This window comes from Protomyctophum bolini (genome assembly GCF_963924005.1).
Source record: "Protomyctophum bolini genome assembly, chromosome: 2".
In the NCBI taxonomy this organism is placed as follows: Eukaryota; Metazoa; Chordata; class Actinopteri; order Myctophiformes; family Myctophidae; genus Protomyctophum; species Protomyctophum bolini.
The window spans coordinates 21,620,753-21,641,863 of record NC_137863.1 but is presented as its reverse complement, the minus strand read 5'-3'; the positions used below and the strand labels follow the sequence as shown (position 1 = coordinate 21,641,863).

The following is a 21,111-nucleotide window of genomic DNA, read 5'->3' as shown; positions in this document are numbered from 1 at the left end:
TATTTTGGCAAATTATTTTGGGAGGCAAATTATTTTGGCAAATTATTTCAGGAGGCAAATTATTTTGGGAGGCAAATTATTTTGGCAAATTATTTTGGCAAATTATTTTGGGAGGCAAATTATTTTGGCAAATTATTTTGGGAGGCAAATTATTTTGGCAGGCAAATTATTTTGGGAGGCAAATTATTTTGGGAGGCAAATTATTTTGGGAGGCAAATTATTTTGGGAGGCAAATTATTTTGGCAAATTATTTTGGGAGGCAAATTATTTTGGGAGAAAAAATATTTTGGGAGAAAAAATATTTTGGGAGGCAAATTATTTTGGCAAATTATTTTGGGAGGCAAATTATTTTGGCAAATTATTTTACACTTTTGGTTATTGAGAAACAGCTCCTAAAACATTATTTTACACTTTTGGTTGTTGAAAAACAGCTTCTAACCATTATTTGACACTTTGGTTGTTGACATTTTGGGAGGCAAATTATTTTGGAAAATTATTTTGGGAGGCAAATTATTTTGGGAGGCAAATTATTTTGGCAAATTATTTTGGGAGGCAAATTATTTTGGCAAATTATTTTGGGAGGCAAATTATTTTGGCAAATTATTTCAGGAGGCAAATTATTTTGGGAGGCAAATTATTTTGGCAAATTATTTTGGCAAATTATTTTGGGAGGCAAATTATTTTGGGAGGCAAATTATTTTGGGAGGCAAATTATTTTGGCAAATTATTTTGGGAGGCAAATTATTTTGGGAGGCAAATTATTTTGGCAAATTATTTTGGGAGGCAAATTATTTTGGCAAATTATTTTGGGAGGCAAATTATTTTGGGAGGCAAATTATTTTGGCAAATTATTTTGGGAGGCAAATTATTTTGGCAAATTATTTTGGGAGAAAAAATACTTTGGGAGAAAAAATATTTTGGGAGGCAAATTATTTTGGCAAATTATTTTGGGAGGCAAATTATATTGGCAGGCAAATTATTTTGGGAGGCAAATTATTTTGGCAAATTATTTTACACTTTTGGTTATTGAGAAACAGCTCCTAAAACATTATTTTACACTTTTGGTTGTTGAAAAACAGCTTCTAACCATTATTTGACACTTTGGTTGTTGACATTTTGGGAGGCAAATTATTTTGGAAAATTATTTTGGGAGGCAAATTATTTTGGCAAATTATTTTGGGAGGCAAATTATTTTGGGAGGCAAATTATTTTGGCAAATTATTTTGGCAAATTATTTTGGCAAATTATTTTGGGAGGCAAATTATTTTGGCAAATTATTTTGGGAGGCAAATTATTTTGGCAAATTATTTCAGGAGGCAAATTATTTTGGGAGGCAAATTATTTTGGCAAATTATTTTGGCAAATTATTTTGGGAGGCAAATTATTTTGGGAGGCAAATTATTTTGGCAAATTATTTTGGGAGGCAAATTATTTTGGGAGGCAAATTATTTTGGCAGGCAAATTATTTTGGCAAATTATTTTGGGAGGCAAATTATTTTACACTTTTGGTTATTGAGAAACAGCTCCTAAAACATTATTTGACACTTTTGGTTATTGAGAAACAGCTCCTAAAACATTATTTGACACTTTTGGTTGTTGAAAAACAGCTTCTAACCATTATTTGACACTTTGGTTGTTGAGAAACAGCTCCTAAAACATTATTTTACACTTTTGGTTATTGAGAAACAGCTCCTAAAACATTATTTGACACTTTTGGTTGTTGAAAAACAGCTTCTAACCATTATTTGACACTTTGGTTGTTGAGAAACAGCTCCTAAAACATTATTTTACACTTTTGGTTGTTGAGAAACAGCTCCTAAAACATTATTTGACACTTTTGGTTGTTGAAAAACAGCTTCTAACCATTATTTGACACTTTGGTTGTTGAGAAACAGCTCCTAAAACATTATTTTACACTTTTGGTTATTGAGAAACAGCTCCTAAAACATTATTTGACACTTTTGGTTGTTGAAAAACAGCTTCTAACCATTATTTGACACTTTGGTTGTTGAGAAACAGCTCCTAAAACATTATTTTACACTTTTGGTTATTAAGAAACAGCTCCTAAAACATTATTTGACACTTTTGGTTGTTGAAAAACAGCTTCTAACCATTATTTGACACTTTGGTTGTTGAGAAACAGCTCCTAAAACATTATTTTACACTTTTGGTTATTGAGAAACAGCTCCTAAAACATTATTTGACACTTTTGGTTGTTGAAAAACAGCTTCTAACCATTCTTTGACACTTTGGTTGTTGTGAAACAGCTCCTAAAACATTATTTTACACTTTTGGTTATTGAGAAACAGCTCCTAAAACATTATTTGACACTTTTGGTTGTTGAAAAACAGCTTCTGACCATTATTTGACACTTTGGTTGTTGAGAAACAGCTCCTAAAACATTATTTTACACTTTTGGTTATTGAGAAACAGCTCCTAAAACATTATTTGACACTTTTGGTTGTTGAAAAACAGCTTCTAACCATTATTTGACACTTTGGTTGTTGACATTTTGGGAGGCAAATTATTTTGGAAATTTATTTTGGGAGGCAAATTATTTTGGCAAATTATTTTGGGAGGCAAATTATTTTGGGAGGCAAATTATTTTGGCAAATTATTTTGGCAAATTATTTTGGGAGGCAAATTATTTTGGCAAATTATTTTGGGAGGCAAATAATTTTGGCAAATAATTTTGTGAGGCAAATTATTTTGGCAAATAATTTTGGGAGGCAAATTATTTTGGCAAATTATTTCAGGAGGCAAATTATTTTACACTTTTGGTTATTGAGAAACAGCTCCTAAAACATTATTTGACACTTTTGGTTATTGAGAAACAGCTCCTAAAACATTATTTGACACTTTTGGTTGTTGAAAAACAGCTTCTAACCATTATTTGACACTTTGGTTGTTGAGAAACAGCTCCTAAAACATTATTTTACACTTTTGGTTATTGAGAAACAGCTCCTAAAACATTATTTGACACTTTTGGTTGTTGAAAAACAGCTTCTAACCATTATTTGACACTTTGGTTGTTGAGAAACAGCTCCTAAAACATTATTTTACACTTTTGGTTATTAAGAAACAGCTCCTAAAACATTATTTGACACTTTTGGTTGTTGAAAAACAGCTTCTAACCATTATTTGACACTTTGGTTGTTGAGAAACAGCTCCTAAAACATTATTTTACACTTTTGGTTATTGAGAAACAGCTCCTAAAACATTATTTGACACTTTTGGTTGTTGAAAAACAGCTTCTAACCATTCTTTGACACTTTGGTTGTTGTGAAACAGCTCCTAAAACATTATTTTACACTTTTGGTTATTGAGAAACAGCTCCTAAAACATTATTTGACACTTTTGGTTGTTGAAAAACAGCTTCTGACCATTATTTGACACTTTGGTTGTTGAGAAACAGCTCCTAAAACATTATTTTACACTTTTGGTTATTGAGAAACAGCTCCTAAAACATTATTTGACACTTTTGGTTGTTGAAAAACAGCTTCTAACCATTATTTGACACTTTGGTTGTTGACATTTTGGGAGGCAAATTATTTTGGAAATTTATTTTGGGAGGCAAATTATTTTGGCAAATTATTTTGGGAGGCAAATTATTTTGGGAGGCAAATTATTTTGGCAAATTATTTTGGCAAATTATTTTGGGAGGCAAATTATTTTGGCAAATTATTTTGGGAGGCAAATAATTTTGGCAAATAATTTTGTGAGGCAAATTATTTTGGCAAATAATTTTGGGAGGCAAATTATTTTGGCAAATTATTTCAGGAGGCAAATTATTTTGGGAGGCAAATTATTTTGGCAAATTATTTTGGGAGGCAAATTATTTTGGCAAATTATTTTGGGAGGCAAATTATTTTGGGAGGCCAATTATTTTGGGAGGCAAATTATTTTGGGAGGCAAATTATTTTGGGAGGCAAATTATTTTGGCAGGCAAATTATTTTGGGAGGCAAATTATTTTGGGAGGCAAATTATTTTGGCAGGCAAATTATTTTGGCAAATTATTTTGGGAGGCAAATTATTTGACACTTTTGGTTATTGAGAAACAGCTCCTAAAACATTATTTGACACTTTTGGTTATTGAGAAACAGCTCCTAAAACATTATTTGACACTTTTGGTTGTTGAGAAACAGCTCCTAAAACATTATTTTACACTTTTGGTTATTAAGAAACGGCTCCTAAAACATTATTTGACACTTTTGGTTGTTGAAAAACAGCTTCTAACCATTATTTGACACTTTGGTTGTTGAGAAACAGCTCCTAAAACATTATTTTACACTTTTGGTTATTGAGAAACAGCTCCTAAAACATTATTTGACACTTTTGGTTGTTGAAAAACAGCTTCTAACCATTCTTTGACACTTTGGTTGTTGTGAAACAGCTCCTAAAACATTATTTTACACTTTTGGTTATTGAGAAACAGCTCCTAAAACATTATTTGACACTTTTGGTTGTTGAAAAACAGCTTCTGACCATTATTTGACACTTTGGTTGTTGAGAAACAGCTCCTAAAACATTATTTTACACTTTTGGTTATTGAGAAACAGCTCCTAAAACATTATTTGACACTTTTGGTTGTTGAAAAACAGCTTCTAACCATTATTTGACACTTTGGTTGTTGACATTTTGGGAGGCAAATTATTTTGGAAATTTATTTTGGGAGGCAAATTATTTTGGCAAATTATTTTGGGAGGCAAATTATTTTGGGAGGCAAATTATTTTGGCAAATTATTTTGGCAAATTATTTTGGGAGGCAAATTATTTTGGCAAATTATTTTGGGAGGCAAATAATTTTGGCAAATAATTTTGTGAGGCAAATTATTTTGGCAAATAATTTTGGGAGGCAAATTATTTTGGCAAATTATTTCAGGAGGCAAATTATTTTGGGAGGCAAATTATTTTGGCAAATTATTTTGGGAGGCAAATTATTTTGGCAAATTATTTTGGGAGGCAAATTATTTTGGGAGGCCAATTATTTTGGGAGGCAAATTATTTTGGGAGGCAAATTATTTTGGGAGGCAAATTATTTTGGCAGGCAAATTATTTTGGGAGGCAAATTATTTTGGGAGGCAAATTATTTTGGCAGGCAAATTATTTTGGCAAATTATTTTGGGAGGCAAATTATTTTACACTTTTGGTTATTGAGAAACAGCTCCTAAAACATTATTTGACACTTTTGGTTATTGAGAAACAGCTCCTAAAACATTATTTGACACTTTTGGTTGTTGAAAAACAGCTTCTAACCATTATTTGACACTTTGGTTGTTGAGAAACAGCTCCTAAAACATTATTTTACACTTTGGTTGTTGAGAAACAGCTCCTAAAACATTATTTTACACTTTTGGTTGTTGAGAAACAGCTCCTAAAACATTATTTGACACTTTTGGTTGTTGAAAAACAGCTTCTAAAACATTATTTGACACTTTTGGTTGTTGAAAAACAGCTTCTAACCATTATTTGACACTTTGGTTGTTGAGAAACAGCTCCTAAAACATTATTTTACACTTTTGGTTATTGAGAAACAGCTCCTAAAACATTATTTGACACTTTTGGTTGTTGAAAAACAGCTTATAACCATTATTTGACACTTTGGTTGTTGAGAAACAGCTCCTAAAACATTTTACACTTTTGGTTATTGAGAAACAGCTCCTAACACATTATTTGACACTTTTGGTTGTTGAAAAACAGCTTCTAACCATTCTTTGACACTTTGGTTGTTGAGAAACAGCTCCTAAAACATTATTTTACACTTTTGGTTGTTGAGAAACAGCTCCTAAAACATTATTTTACACTTTTGGTTGTTGAAAAACAGCTTCTAACCATTATTTGACACTTTGGTTGTTGAGAAACAGCTCCTAAAACATTATTTTACACTTTTGGTTATTATTATTGGCAATTATTATTAAAATTATTATTAAATTATTAAATTATTAAAATTATTTTGGCAAATTATTTTGGGAGGCAAATTATTTTGGAAAATTATTTTGGGAGGCAAATTATTTTGGGAGGCAAATTATTTTGGGAGGCAAATTATTTTGGGAGGCAAATTATTTTGGCAAATTATTTTGGGAGGCAAATTATTTTGGCAAATAATTTTGGGAGGCAAATTATTTTGGCAAATTATTTTGGGAGGCAAATTATTTTGGCAAATTATTTTGGGAGGCAAATTATTTTGTGAGGCAAATTATTTTGGCAAATTATTTTGGGAGGCAAATTATTTTGGCAAATTATTTCAGGAGGCAAATGATTTTGGGAGGCAAATTATTTTGGCAAATTATTTTGGGAGGCAAATTATTTTGGCAAATTATTTTGGGAGGCAAATTATTTTGTGAGGCAAATTATTTTGGCAAATTATTTTGGGAGGCAAATTATTTCAGGAGGCAAATTATTTTGGGAGGCAAAATATTTTGGGAGGCAAATTATTTTGGCAAATTATTTTGGGAGGCAAATTATTTTGGCAGGCAAATTATTTTGGGAGGCAAATTATTTTGGCAAGCAAATTATTTTGGGAGGCAAATTATTTTGGCAAATTATTTTGGGAGGCAAATTATTTTGGGAGGCAAATTATTTTGGGAGGCAAATTATTTTGGGAGGCAAATTATTTTGGGAGGCAAATTATTTTGGCAAATTATTTTGGGAGGCAAATTATTTTGGGAGGCAAATTATTTTGGGAGGCAAATTATTTTGGCAAATTATTTTGGCAAATTATTTTGGGAGAAAAATTATTTTGGGAGGCAAATTATTTTGGGAGGCAAATTATTTTGGGAGGCAAATTATTTTGGGAGGCAAATTATTTTGGCAAATTATTTTGGGAGGCAAATTATTTTGTGAGGCAAATTATTTTGTGAGGCAAATTATTTTGGGAGGCAAATTATTTTGGCAAATTATTTCAGGAGGCAAATTATTTTGGCAAATTATTTTGGGAGGCAAATTATTTTGGCAAATTATTTTGGGAGGCAAATTATTTTGGGAGGCAAATTATTTTGGCAAATTATTTTGGGAGGCAAATTATTTTGGGAGAAAAATTATTTTGGGAGGCAAATTATTTTGGCAAATTATTTTGGGAGGCAAATTATTTTGGCAGGCAAATTATTTTGGCAAATTATTTTACACTTTTGGTTATTGAGAAACAGCTCCTAAAACATTATTTGACACTTTTGGTTGTTGAAAAACAGCTAACCATTCTTTGACACTTTGGTTGTTGATGAACAGCTCCTAAAACATTATTTTACACTTTTGGTTATTGAGAAACAGCTCCTAAAACATTATTTGACAGTTCTGGTTGTTGAAAAACAGCTTCTAACCATTCTTTGACACTTTGGTTGTTGAGAAACAGCTCCTAAAACATTATTTTACACTTTTGGTTATTGAGAAACAGCTCCTAAAACATTATTTGACAGTTTTGGTTGTTGAAAAACAGCTTCTAACCATTATTTGACACTTTGGTTGTTGAGAAACAGCTCCTAAAACATTATTTTACACTTTTGGTTATTGAGAAACAGCTCCTAAAACATTATTTGACACTTTTGGTTGTTGAAAAACAGCTTCTAACCATTATTTGACACTTTGGTTGTTGAGAAACAGCTCCTAAAACATTATTTTACACTTTTGGTTATTGAGAAACAGCTCCTAAAACATTATTTGACACTTTTGGTTGTTGAAAAACAGCTTCTAACCATTCTTTGACACTTTGGTTGTTGAGAAACAGCTCCTAAAACATTATCTTACACTTTTGGTTGTTGAGAAACAGCTCCTAAAACATTATTTGACACTTTTGGTTGTTGAAAAACAGCTTCTAACCATTATTTGACACTTTGGTTGTTGAGAAACAGCTCCTAAAACATTATTTTACACTTTTGGTTACTGAGAAACAGCTCCTAAAACATTATTTGACACTTTTGGTTGTTGAAAAACAGCTTCTAACCATTATTTGACACTTTGGTTGTTGAGAAACAGCTCCTAAAACATTATTTTACACTTTTGGATGTTGAGAAACAGCTCCTAAAACATTATTTGACACTTTTGGTTGTTGAAAAACAGCTTCTAAAACATTATTTGACACTTTTGGTTGTTGAAAAACAGCTTCTAACCATTATTTGACACTTTGGTTGTTGAAACAGCTCCTAAAACATTATTTTACACTTTTGGTTATTGAGAAACAGCTCCTAAAACATTATTTGACACTTTTGGTTGTTGAAAAACAGCTTATAACCATTATTTGACACTTTGGTTGTTGAGAAACAGCTCCTAAAACATTTTACACTTTTGGTTATTGAGAAACAGCTCCTAAAACATTATTTGACACTTTTGGTTGTTGAAAAACAGCTTCTAACCATTCTTTGACACTTTGGTTGTTGAGAAACAGCTCCTAAAACATTATTTTACACTTTTGGTTGTTGAGAAACAGCTCCTAAAACATTATTTGACACTTTTGGTTGTTGAAAAACAGCTTCTAACCATTATTTGACACTTTGGTTGTTGAGAAACAGCTCCTAAAACATTATTTTACACTTTTGGTTATTATTATTGGCAATTATTATTAAAATTATTATTAAATTATTAAAATTATTTTGGCAAATTATTTTGGAAAATTATTTTGGGAGGCAAATTATTTTGGGAGGCAAATTATTTTGGCAAATTATTTTGGGAGGCAAATTATTTTGGCAAATTATTTTGGGAGGCAAATTATTTTGGCAAATAATTTTGGGAGGCAAATTATTTTGGCAAATTATTTTGGGAGGCAAATTATTTTGGCAAATTATTTTGGGAGGCAAATTATTTTGTGAGGCAAATTATTTTGTGAGGAAATTATTTTGGCAAATTATTTTGGGAGGCAAATTATTTTGGCAAATTATTTCAGGAGGCAAATGATTTTGGGAGGCAAATTATTTTGGCAAATTATTTCAGGAGGCAAATGATTTTGGGAGGCAAATTATTTTGGGAGGCAAATTATTTTGGCAAATTATCTTGGGAGGCAAATTATTTTGGCAAATTATTTTGGGAGGCAAATTATTTTGGCAAATTATTTTGGGAGGCAAATTATTTTGGCAAATTATTTTGGGAGGCAAATTATTTTGTGAGGCAAATTATTTTGGCAAATTATTTTGGGAGGCAAATTATTTTGGGAGGCAAATTATTTTGGCAAATTATTTTGGGAGGCAAATTATTTTGGCAAATTATTTTGGGAGGCAAATTATTTTGTGAGGCAAATTATTTTGGCAGGCAAATTATTTTGGGAGGCAAATTATTTTGGGAGGCAAATTATTTTGGCAAATTATTTTGGGAGGCAAATTATTTTGGCAGGCAAATTATTTTGGGAGGCAAATTATTTTGGGAAGCAAATTATTTTGGGAGGCAAATTATTTTGGGAGGCAAATTATTTTGGCAAATTATTTTGGGAGGCAAATTATTTTGGGAGGCAAATTATTTTGGCAAATTATTTTGGGAGGCAAATTATTTTGGGAGGCAAATTATTTTGGGAGGCAAATTATTTTGGCAAATTATTTTGGGAGAAAAAATATTTTGGGAGGCAAATTATTTTGGCAGGCAAATTATTTTGGCAGGCAAATTATTTTGGCAAATTATTTTGGGAGGCAAATTATTTTGGCAAATTATTTTACACTTTTGGTTATTGAGAAACAGCTCCTAAAACATTATTTGACAGTTTTGGTTGTTGAAAAACAGCTTCTAACCATTATTTGACACTTTGGTTGTTGACATTTTGGGAGGCAAATTATTTTGGAAAATTATTTTGGGAGGCAAATTATTTTGGCAAATTATCTTGGGAGGCAAATTATTTTGGCAAATTATTTTGGGAGGCAAATTATTTTGGCAAATTATTTTGGGAGGCAAATTATTTTGGCAAATTATTTTGGGAGGCAAATTATTTTGTGAGGCAAATTATTTTGGCAAATTATTTTGGGAGGCAAATTATTTTGGGAAATTATTTTGGGAGGCAAATTATTTTGTGAGGCAAATTATTTTGGCAAATTATTTTGGGAGGCAAATTATTTTGGCAAATTATTTTGGGAGGCAAATTATTTTGGCAAATTATTTTGTGAGGCAAATTATTTTGTGAGGCAAATTATTTTGGCAAATTATTTTGGGAGGCAAATTATTTTGGCAAATTATTTCAGGAGGCAAATTATTTTGGGAGGCAAATTATTTTGGGAGGCAAATTATTTTGGCAAATTATTTTGGGAGGCAAATTATTTTGGCAGGCAAATTATTTTGGGAGGCAAATTATTTTGGCAAATTATTTTGGGAGGCAAATTATTTTGGCAAATTATTTTGGGAGGCAAATTATTTTGGCAAATTATTTTGGGAGGCAAATTATTTTGGGAGGCAAATTATTTTGGCAAATTATTTTGGGAGGCAAATTATTTTGGCAAATTATTTTGGGAGAAAAAATATTTTGGGAGGCAAATTATTTTGGCAAATTATTTTGGGAGGCAAATTATTTTGGCAGGCAAATTATTTTGGCAAATTATTTTGGGAGGCAAATTATTTTGGCAAATTATTTTACACTTTTGGTTATTGAGAAACAGCTCCTAAAACATTATTTGACAGTTTTGGTTGTTGAAAAACAGCTTCTAACCATTATTTGACACTTTGGTTGTTGACATTTTGGGAGGCAAATTATTTTGGAAAATTATTTTGGGAGGCAAATTATTTTGGCAAATTATTTTGGGAGGCAAATTATTTTGGCAAATTATTTTGGCAAATTATTTTGGGAGGCAAATTATTTTGGCAAATTATTTTGGCAAATAATTTTGTGAGGCAAATTATTTTGGCAAATAATTTTGGGAGGCAAATTATTTTGGCAAATTATTTCAGGAGGCAAATTATTTTGGGAGGCAAATTATTGTGGAAGGCAAATTATTTTGGCAAATTATTTTGGGAGGCAAATTATTTTGGGAGGCAAATTATTTTGGGAGGCAAATTATTTTGGCAGGCAAATTATTTTGGCAAATTATTTTGGGAGGCAAATTATTTTGGGAGGCAAATTATTTTGGCAGGCAAATTATTTTGGCAAATTATTTTGGGAGGCAAATTATTTTACACTTTTGGTTATTGAGAAACAGCTCCTAAAACATTATTTGACACTTTTGGTTATTGAGAAACAGCTCCTAAAACATTAGACACTTTTGGTTGTTGAAAAACAGCTTCTAACCATTATTTGACACTTTGGTTGTTGAGAAACAGCTCCTAAAACATTATTTTACACTTTTGGTTATTGAGAAACAGCTCCTAAAACATTATTTGACACTTTTGGTTGTTGAAAAACAGCTTCTAACCATTATTTGACACTTTGGTTGTTGAGAAACAGCTCCTAAAACATTATTTTACACTTTTGGTTATTGAGAAACAGCTCCTAAAACATTATTTGACACTTTTGGTTGTTGAAAAACAGCTTCTAACCATTATTTGACACTTTGGTTGTTGAGAAACAGCTCCTAAAACATTATTTTACACTTTTGGTTATTGAGAAACAGCTCCTAAAACATTATTTGACACTTTTGGTTGTTGAAAAACAGCTTCTAACCATTATTTGACACTTTGGTTGTTGAGAAACAGCTCCTAAAACATTATTTTACACTTTTGGTTGTTGAAAAACAGCTTCTAACCATTATTTGACACTTTGGTTGTTGAGAAACAGCTCCTAAAACATTATTTTACACTTTTGGTTATTGAGAAACAGCTCCTAAAACATTATTTGACACTTTTGGTTGTTGAAAAACAGCTTCTAACCATTCTTTGGCAAATTATTTTGGGAGGCAAATTATTTTGGCAAATTATTTTGGGAGGCAAATTATTTTGGCAAATTATTTTGGGAGGCAAATTATTTTGGCAAATAATTTTGGGAGGCAAATTATTTTGGCAAATTATTTTGGGAGGCAAATTATTTTGGCAAATTATTTTGGGAGGCAAATTATTTTGTGAGGCAAATTATTTTGGCAAATTATTTTGGGAGGCAAATTATTTTGGCAAATTATTTCAGGAGGCAAATGATTTTGGGAGGCAAATTATTTTAGGAGGCAAATTATTTTGTGAGGCAAATTATTTTGGCAAATTATTTTGGGAGGCAAATTATTTTGGCAAATTATTTCAGGAGGCAAATTATTTTGGGAGGCAAATTATTTTGGCAAATTATCTTGGGAGGCAAATTATTTTGGCAAATTATTTTGGGAGGCAAATTATTTTGGGAGGCAAATTATTTTGGCAGGCAAATTATTTTGGGAGGCAAATTATTTTGGCAGGCAAATTATTTTGGCAAATTATTTTGGGAGGCAAATTATTTTGGCAAATTATTTCAGGAGGCAAATTATTTTGGGAGGCAAATTATTTTGGCAAATTATTTTGGGAGGCAAATTATTTTGGCAAATTATTTTGGGAGGCAAATTATTTTGGCAGGCAAATTATTTTGGGAGGCAAATTATTTTGGGAGGCAAATTATTTTGGCAAATTATTTTGGGAGGCAAATTATTTTGGGAGGCAAATTATTTTGGGAGGCAAATTATTTTGGCAAATTATTTTGGGAGGCAAATTATTTTGGGAGAAAAAATATTTTGGGAGAAAAAATATTTTGGGAGGCAAATTATTTTGGCAAATTATTTTGGGAGGCAAATTATTTTGGCAAATTATTTTACACTTTTGGTTATTGAGAAACAGCTCCTAAAACATTATTTTACACTTTTGGTTGTTGAAAAACAGCTTCTAACCATTATTTGACACTTTGGTTGTTGACATTTTGGGAGGCAAATTATTTTGGAAAATTATTTTGGGAGGCAAATTATTTTGGGAGGCAAATTATTTTGGCAAATTATTTTGGGAGGCAAATTATTTTGGCAAATTATTTTGGGAGGCAAATTATTTTGGCAAATTATTTCAGGAGGCAAATTATTTTGGGAGGCAAATTATTTTGGCAAATTATTTTGGCAAATTATTTTGGCAAATTATTTTGGGAGGCAAATTATTTTGGGAGGCAAATTATTTTGGCAAATTATTTTGGGAGGCAAATTATTTTGGGAGGCAAATTATTTTGGCAAATTATTTTGGGAGGCAAATTATTTTGGCAAATTATTTTGGGAGGCAAATTATTTTGGGAGGCAAATTATTTTGGCAAATTATTTTGGGAGGCAAATTATTTTGGCAAATTATTTTGGGAGAAAAAATACTTTGGGAGAAAAAATATTTTGGGAGGCAAATTATTTTGGCAAATTATTTTGGGAGGCAAATTATATTGGCAGGCAAATTATTTTGGGAGGCAAATTATTTTGGCAAATTATTTTACACTTTTGGTTATTGAGAAACAGCTCCTAAAACATTATTTTACACTTTTGGTTGTTGAAAAACAGCTTCTAACCATTATTTGACACTTTGGTTGTTGACATTTTGGGAGGCAAATTATTTTGGAAAATTATTTTGGGAGGCAAATTATTTTGGCAAATTATTTTGGGAGGCAAATTATTTTGGGAGGCAAATTATTTTGGCAAATTATTTTGGGAGGCAAATTATTTTGGCAAATTATTTTGGGAGGCAAATTATTTTGGCAAATTATTTCAGGAGGCAAATTATTTTGGGAGGCAAATTATTTTGGCAAATTATTTTGGCAAATTATTTTGGGAGGCAAATTATTTTGGGAGGCAAATTATTTTGGCAAATTATTTTGGGAGGCAAATTATTTTGGGAGGCAAATTATTTTGGCAGGCAAATTATTTTGGCAAATTATTTTGGGAGGCAAATTATTTTACACTTTTGGTTATTGAGAAACAGCTCCTAAAACATTATTTGACACTTTTGGTTATTGAGAAACAGCTCCTAAAACATTATTTGACACTTTTGGTTGTTGAAAAACAGCTTCTAACCATTATTTGACACTTTGGTTGTTGAGAAACAGCTCCTAAAACATTATTTTACACTTTTGGTTATTGAGAAACAGCTCCTAAAACATTATTTGACACTTTTGGTTGTTGAAAAACAGCTTCTAACCATTATTTGACACTTTGGTTGTTGAGAAACAGCTCCTAAAACATTATTTTACACTTTTGGTTGTTGAGAAACAGCTCCTAAAACATTATTTGACACTTTTGGTTGTTGAAAAACAGCTTCTAACCATTATTTGACACTTTGGTTGTTGAGAAACAGCTCCTAAAACATTATTTTACACTTTTGGTTATTGAGAAACAGCTCCTAAAACATTATTTGACACTTTTGGTTGTTGAAAAACAGCTTCTAACCATTATTTGACACTTTGGTTGTTGAGAAACAGCTCCTAAAACATTATTTTACACTTTTGGTTATTAAGAAACAGCTCCTAAAACATTATTTGACACTTTTGGTTGTTGAAAAACAGCTTCTAACCATTATTTGACACTTTGGTTGTTGAGAAACAGCTCCTAAAACATTATTTTACACTTTTGGTTATTGAGAAACAGCTCCTAAAACATTATTTGACACTTTTGGTTGTTGAAAAACAGCTTCTAACCATTCTTTGACACTTTGGTTGTTGTGAAACAGCTCCTAAAACATTATTTTACACTTTTGGTTATTGAGAAACAGCTCCTAAAACATTATTTGACACTTTTGGTTGTTGAAAAACAGCTTCTGACCATTATTTGACACTTTGGTTGTTGAGAAACAGCTCCTAAAACATTATTTTACACTTTTGGTTATTGAGAAACAGCTCCTAAAACATTATTTGACACTTTTGGTTGTTGAAAAACAGCTTCTAACCATTATTTGACACTTTGGTTGTTGACATTTTGGGAGGCAAATTATTTTGGAAAATTATTTTGGGAGGCAAATTATTTTGGGAGGCAAATTATTTTGGGAGGCAAATTATTTTGGCAAATTATTTTGGGAGGCAAATTATTTTGGCAAATTATTTTGGGAGGCAAATAATTTTGGCAAATAATTTTGTGAGGCAAATTATTTTGGCAAATAATTTTGGGAGGCAAATTATTTTGGCAAATTATTTCAGGAGGCAAATTATTTTGGGAGGCAAATTATTTTGGCAAATTATTTTGGGAGGCAAATTATTTTGGCAAATTATTTTGGGAGGCAAATTATTTTGGGAGGCCAATTATTTTGGCAAATTATTTTGGGAGGCAAATTATTTTGGGAGGCAAATTATTTTGGCAGGCAAATTATTTTGGGAGGCAAATTATTTTGGGAGGCAAATTATTTTGGCAGGCAAATTATTTTGGCAAATTATTTTGGGAGGCAAATTATTTTACACTTTTGGTTATTGAGAAACAGCTCCTAAAACATTATTTGACACTTTTGGTTATTGAGAAACAGCTCCTAAAACATTATTTGACACTTTTGGTTGTTGAAAAACAGCTTCTAACCATTATTTGACACTTTGGTTGTTGAGAAACAGCTCCTAAAACATTATTTTACACTTTTGGTTATTGAGAAACAGCTCCTAAAACATTATTTGACACTTTTGGTTGTTGAAAAACAGCTTCTAACCATTATTTGACACTTTGGTTGTTGAGAAACAGCTCCTAAAACATTATTTTACACTTTTGGTTGTTGAGAAACAGCTCCTAAAACATTATTTTACACTTTTGGTTGTTGAAAAACAGCTTCTAACCATTATTTGACACTTTGGTTGTTGAGAAACAGCTCCTAAAACATTATTTTACACTTTTGGTTATTGAGAAACAGCTCCTAAAACATTATTTGACACTTTTGGTTGTTGAAAAACAGCTTCTAACCATTATTTGACACTTTGGTTGTTGAGAAACAGCTCCTAAAACATTATTTTACACTTTTGGTTATTAAGAAACAGCTCCTAAAACATTATTTGACACTTTTGGTTGTTGAAAAACAGCTTCTAACCATTATTTGACACTTTGGTTGTTGAGAAACAGCTCCTAAAACATTATTTTACACTTTTGGTTATTGAGAAACAGCTCCTAAAACATTATTTGACACTTTTGGTTGTTGAAAAACAGCTTCTAACCATTCTTTGACACTTTGGTTGTTGTGAAACAGCTCCTAAAACATTATTTGACACTTTTGGTTGTTGAAAAACAGCTTCTGACCATTATTTGACACTTTGGTTGTTGAGAAACAGCTCCTAAAACATTATTTTACACTTTTGGTTATTGAGAAACAGCTCCTAAAACATTATTTGACACTTTTGGTTGTTGAAAAACAGCTTCTAACCATTATTTGACACTTTGGTTGTTGAGAAACAGCTCCTAAAACATTATTTTACACTTTTGGTTATTGAGAAACAGCTCCTAAAACATTATTTGACACTTTTGGTTGTTGAAAAACAGCTTCTAACCATTATTTGACACTTTGGTTGTTGAGAAACAGCTCATAAAACATTATTTGACACTTTTGGTTGTTGAAAAACAGCTTCTAACCATTATTTGACACTTTTGGCTGTTGAGAAACAGCTCCTAAAACATTATTTGACACTTTTGGTTGTTGAAAAACAGCTTCTAACCATTATTTGACACTTTGGTTGTTGAGAAACAGCTCATAAAACATTATTTGACACTTTTGGTTGTTGAGAAACAGCTCCTAAAACATTATTTGACACTTTTGGTTGTTGAAAAACAGCTTCTAACCATTATTTGACACTTTTGGCTGTTGAGAAACAGCTCCTAAAACATTATTTGACACTTTTGGTTGTTGAAAAACAGCTTCTAACCATTATTTGACACTTTGGTTGTTGAGAAACAGCTCATAAAACATTATTTGACACTTTTGGTTGTTGAGAAACAGCTCCTAAAACATTATTTGACACTTTTGGTTGTTGAAAAACAGCTTCTAACCATTATTTGACACTTTGGTTGTTGAGAAACAGCTCCTAAAACATTATTTGACACTTTTGGTTGTTGAGAAACAGCTCCTAAAACATTATTTGACACTTTTGGTTGTTGAAAAACAGCTTCTAACCATTATTTGACACTTTGGTTGTTGAGAAACAGCTCCTAAAACATTGACACTTTTGGTTGTTGAGAAACAGCTCCTAAAACATTATTTGACACTTTTGGTTGTTGAAAAACAGCTTCTAACCATTATTTAACACTTTGGTTGTTGAGAAACAGCTCCTAAAACATTATTTGACACTTTTGGTTGTTGAGAAACAGCTCCTAAAACATTATTTGACACTTTTGGTTGTTGAGAAACAGCTCCTAAAACATTATTTGACACTTTTGGTTGTTGAGAAACAGCCCCTAAAACATTATTTGACACTTTTGGTTGTTGAAAAACAGCTCCTAAAACATTATTTGACACTTTTGGTTGTTGAGAAACAGCTCCTAAAACATTATTTGACACTTTTGGTTGTTGAGAAACAGCTCCTAAAACATTATTTGACACTTTTGGAATTTCTTAAATTCTTAAACTTTTAAATTTCTTAAATTCTTAAACTTTTAAATTTCTTAAATTCTTAAACTTTTAAATTTCTTAAATTCTTAAACTTTTAAATTTCTTAAATTCTTAAACTTTTAAATTTCTTAAATTCTTAAATCCTCTATTTTTTTTAAAAGTCTTCAGAGGCCTCGTATAAGCCCCACCCCCCCCCCCCCCCCCCCCTCCTCCTGCCACTTTACCTTTTTTATTAATGTTTTTGTATTATGCTTTATTGTATTGTTCTATTAACCCATTCTGAACGGGAACCCATTTTGGTGTTAGCATCATGTTATGCTTTAGCTATTGAAAAATAGCAGATCTACAAGCTCATAGAGCGCCACTCGGTGGCGCGCTATGAGCTTGTAGATCTGCTATTTTTTTTTTTAAATCGAATGGGTCAGAATGGGTTAAATCAAATCAAGTCAAGTACATTTTGATGTCAATAAGTTTGTGCTTTTATTCAGATCTATTCTCTTTGCACTAAATTAAACCATAATGTTTATGATAGCACGTATGCATACAGTGCGTGCGTGCGTGCGTGCGTGCGTACCTTGGCTAGGCCCACATGGGGGAAGGTGTCCATGGTCATGACCGTCTCCTCTCCTGTCCGGTTCTCCAGTTGTCCCTTGAGGATACGAGCAGCCGTGTAGGTGGTAATACCCATACCTGAGAAACACACGCACACACACACACACGCACGCACACACACACGCACACACACACACGCACACACACACACGCACACACACACACGCACACACACACACACGCACACACACACACAGACACACACGCACACACGCACAAAATTATCACACAACTAGAACTGCACTCTGCCGAGTGCATACTTGCTTGTTGCACACTAGTAGGCCATAAATGGCCAACTAGTGCGCAAGCAGAGCGCGCAAGTACTTTCGACCGCTGGAAACTATCACATCTCAGTATCTCTGTGAAAGAACGTTTGAAATGTATAATCATTACGTGTAACTATTTGCTACCTAACTACTTTTTTACAGAAAAATGAATCATTCATATGTGATGAAAAAAAAGGTATATAAACTGAATTAAAATATATTATACAGTATAATTATTTTATTACTTATTGTAAATTGTCAATTGTTTTAAATGTATTTCATTTTGTACTATAGTGATATTAATACTAAATCATGATCAGAGTAATATGTGTCTCTAACTTCAATTTCTGTAATAATACTTTCAAATTTGTTGAAATATACATGATCTAAAATACTTCCGAAATCTGTAGTTGGATTTGTATTTAATTGTTTAAAGCCTAATCTTGACATGAAGGTCTTTATAGTTATATATTTTTCAGTATAATGGTCTTCATTGAAATCTCCTATTATCATAATTGTGGAAGTCGGAGATGATAGATACTTTACCATTTTTTTGAGAAATGTGTTTAATTCCGAAAGGTTTGTTTTAGGTGATCTGTACATAAGAATGATATATAGATCTTTATCTTTTACATGTATACATACGTGTTCTACTTTTTCTAATATCCCGATTTCTTTTTGAATTATTTCAATGGCAATATCTTCTTTTATAGCAAACATAACCCCCCCCACCTATATCATATTCTCTGTCATTCCTGATTGTTTTGTAATCTTCCGTATATTTGGATTTTCTAGAGGTGATTGTCGTAATCGTATAATTTTTGATCTTTTTAGGACTAAAGTCAAGTATATATAGATCTCTTATCCTTTTCACTCGACTGAATGCTACATAGGCTTGTCCCGGGTTAAAACGTGAGCCCTTCATAGATACGACAATCTCTTGTATAGTTAAACCTTGAACCTTATGAATAGTTAATCCCCAAGCTAATGTCAACGGGAATTGAAACCTTATTTGTTGATCCTGTTCTTCTGCCTCCATGGAAAATTATAGCTTCATGTCTGTATATTGGAACTGCTTCTGGGTAATTTTTATATTTACTATTAGACTTCGCATTAAGACCAACATCTTTGTCTTGGAATTTAACGAGTATTACTGTAACATAGGTGTCGTTTTTCTCAAAGTCAATATACTCAACAAGTCCTCTGATACCGTTGACTAATCCATCAGATCTGACAATGTGACTTGCTTAGTCAGTTTTGCCGGTTCTACAGGATATTCGAGATCACTGGTCCTCTGAATGTGTAGATCTTTGTCCTAAAGTCCTGTTTGATCTGACAATGTGACTTGCTTAGTCAGTTCTGTAGATAAATTCTCTTCTCTGAAATTGTATGGATTTCTGTCCTTTGTCCTAAAGTCCTGTTTGGTTTAGTTAGTTATATACTTACACTACAACGACGTTAAGCTTAATGGTTAACTTTTTGACATTTGCGTTACTTTTATACACTCCAGAAACATAATGTTGTATTACTTACGTCATCAGAAATGGTCATCTGTGTAATCTGGTCCCAGCAGACCAGGCACAGATTTACAAATTACAAATCACATTACAACTACATACAGAGTATGTTGTTGTAATTTGATTAGCAGTATACTGTGGTTACTTGGTTCCAAAAAGTGACAGCCAAGTTTTTTTCAACCGTTTTTATGTATATGCAAGTCTGTGCCTGGTTTGCTGGGACCAGATACCACATTACGTCATCGTTGAGAGCTGGGACCAGAGTACATGATGTGTATATGTATGACTAGCTCTCAGTGATGACGTAAGATAAATGGTCATCTGTGTAATCTGGTCCCACCAGATACCACATTACGTCATCGTTGAGAGCTGGGACCAGAGTACATGGTGTGTATATGTATGTGATGACGTAATGTGGTTGAAAAAAAACTGGCTGTCACTTTGAAGAGACCAAGCGAAATTATTACTTGCGCGCTCTGCTTGCGCAAGTAAAAATGTTCGTCGACTACCTTTTTTCACTGACAAAAACGAATGGAAACTAAATGAAAATTAAGCTACGATGACTAAAACTAAGACTAAATATACTGACAATTTCATCGACAAATAAAAACTAGACTAAAATGTTAGGAAGGAACTAGTGGACAAGAGTTCCAGTACAAGTAATTTTACACTTTGGTTGCATGCTGAAAATAGCCGATCTACAAGCTCACAATGCGACGCGTTGTGAGCTTGTAGATCGGCTATTTTCAGCAAGTGTAAAAACTCATTACGACGGCATCAAGACCCGCCAAAATACAAAATCAGTATAGCATTACAAAGCTATTGTGACAGTAATAATTGCTATAGTGTGTTTGGTAACACTGAACACACACTATAGTGTTAAGTGTTCAGTAACAGGGATATTCCTGTCTCTCCAGCTCTTTAATAAATAGAAAGGGGTTTAATCAGGAGTTGTAGTAGCCACAGGATAATCTAAGCGGTGGATATTGCTGTTGTCTTCATGTCTTTATGTATATGTAAATTGTCTTGTTTGTGTTATGTCAAATGCGTGTTCTGCATACTTGGCTGCTGTGTTGCAAGATAAATTTCAGTGTGAACTGACAATCAATTACTATTAAACTAATGACCCAAGTCATTTTTTGCCAATTATTTTGGCCTAAATCACCACCTGGTGATGCTGGCCACCTCTGGTAAAATCGCCCAAACCCTAATGTAAAAGGCCTTCCTGTTACACCCTATTAAAACTAATTAAAACCTATGTCAAGAGGGAGACTTAGGCCATATTATTTTGCCTAAGTCATAATAAAATGTGACATTTTAACACACCTTTCAAAATGGGACTGAA

General features: G+C 32.1%; 1 protein-coding gene across 1 annotated transcript in view; it reads right to left on the bottom strand.

Moving 5' to 3' along the window:
* Positions 1 to 18,059, bottom strand: part of LOC308333238 (nucleolar protein 58-like) — a gene marked incomplete at both ends in the record, with an annotated part of 181,690 nt that extends 163,631 nt beyond the window's left edge. Inside the window, one exon of the mRNA XM_080789482.1 lies at positions 17,946 to 18,059. Within this exon, the coding sequence (XP_080645608.1) occupies positions 17,946 to 18,059 (114 nt within the window). The remainder of the gene's footprint in view (positions 1 to 17,945) is intronic.
* Between the last annotated feature and the right edge of the window lie 3,052 nt (positions 18,060 to 21,111).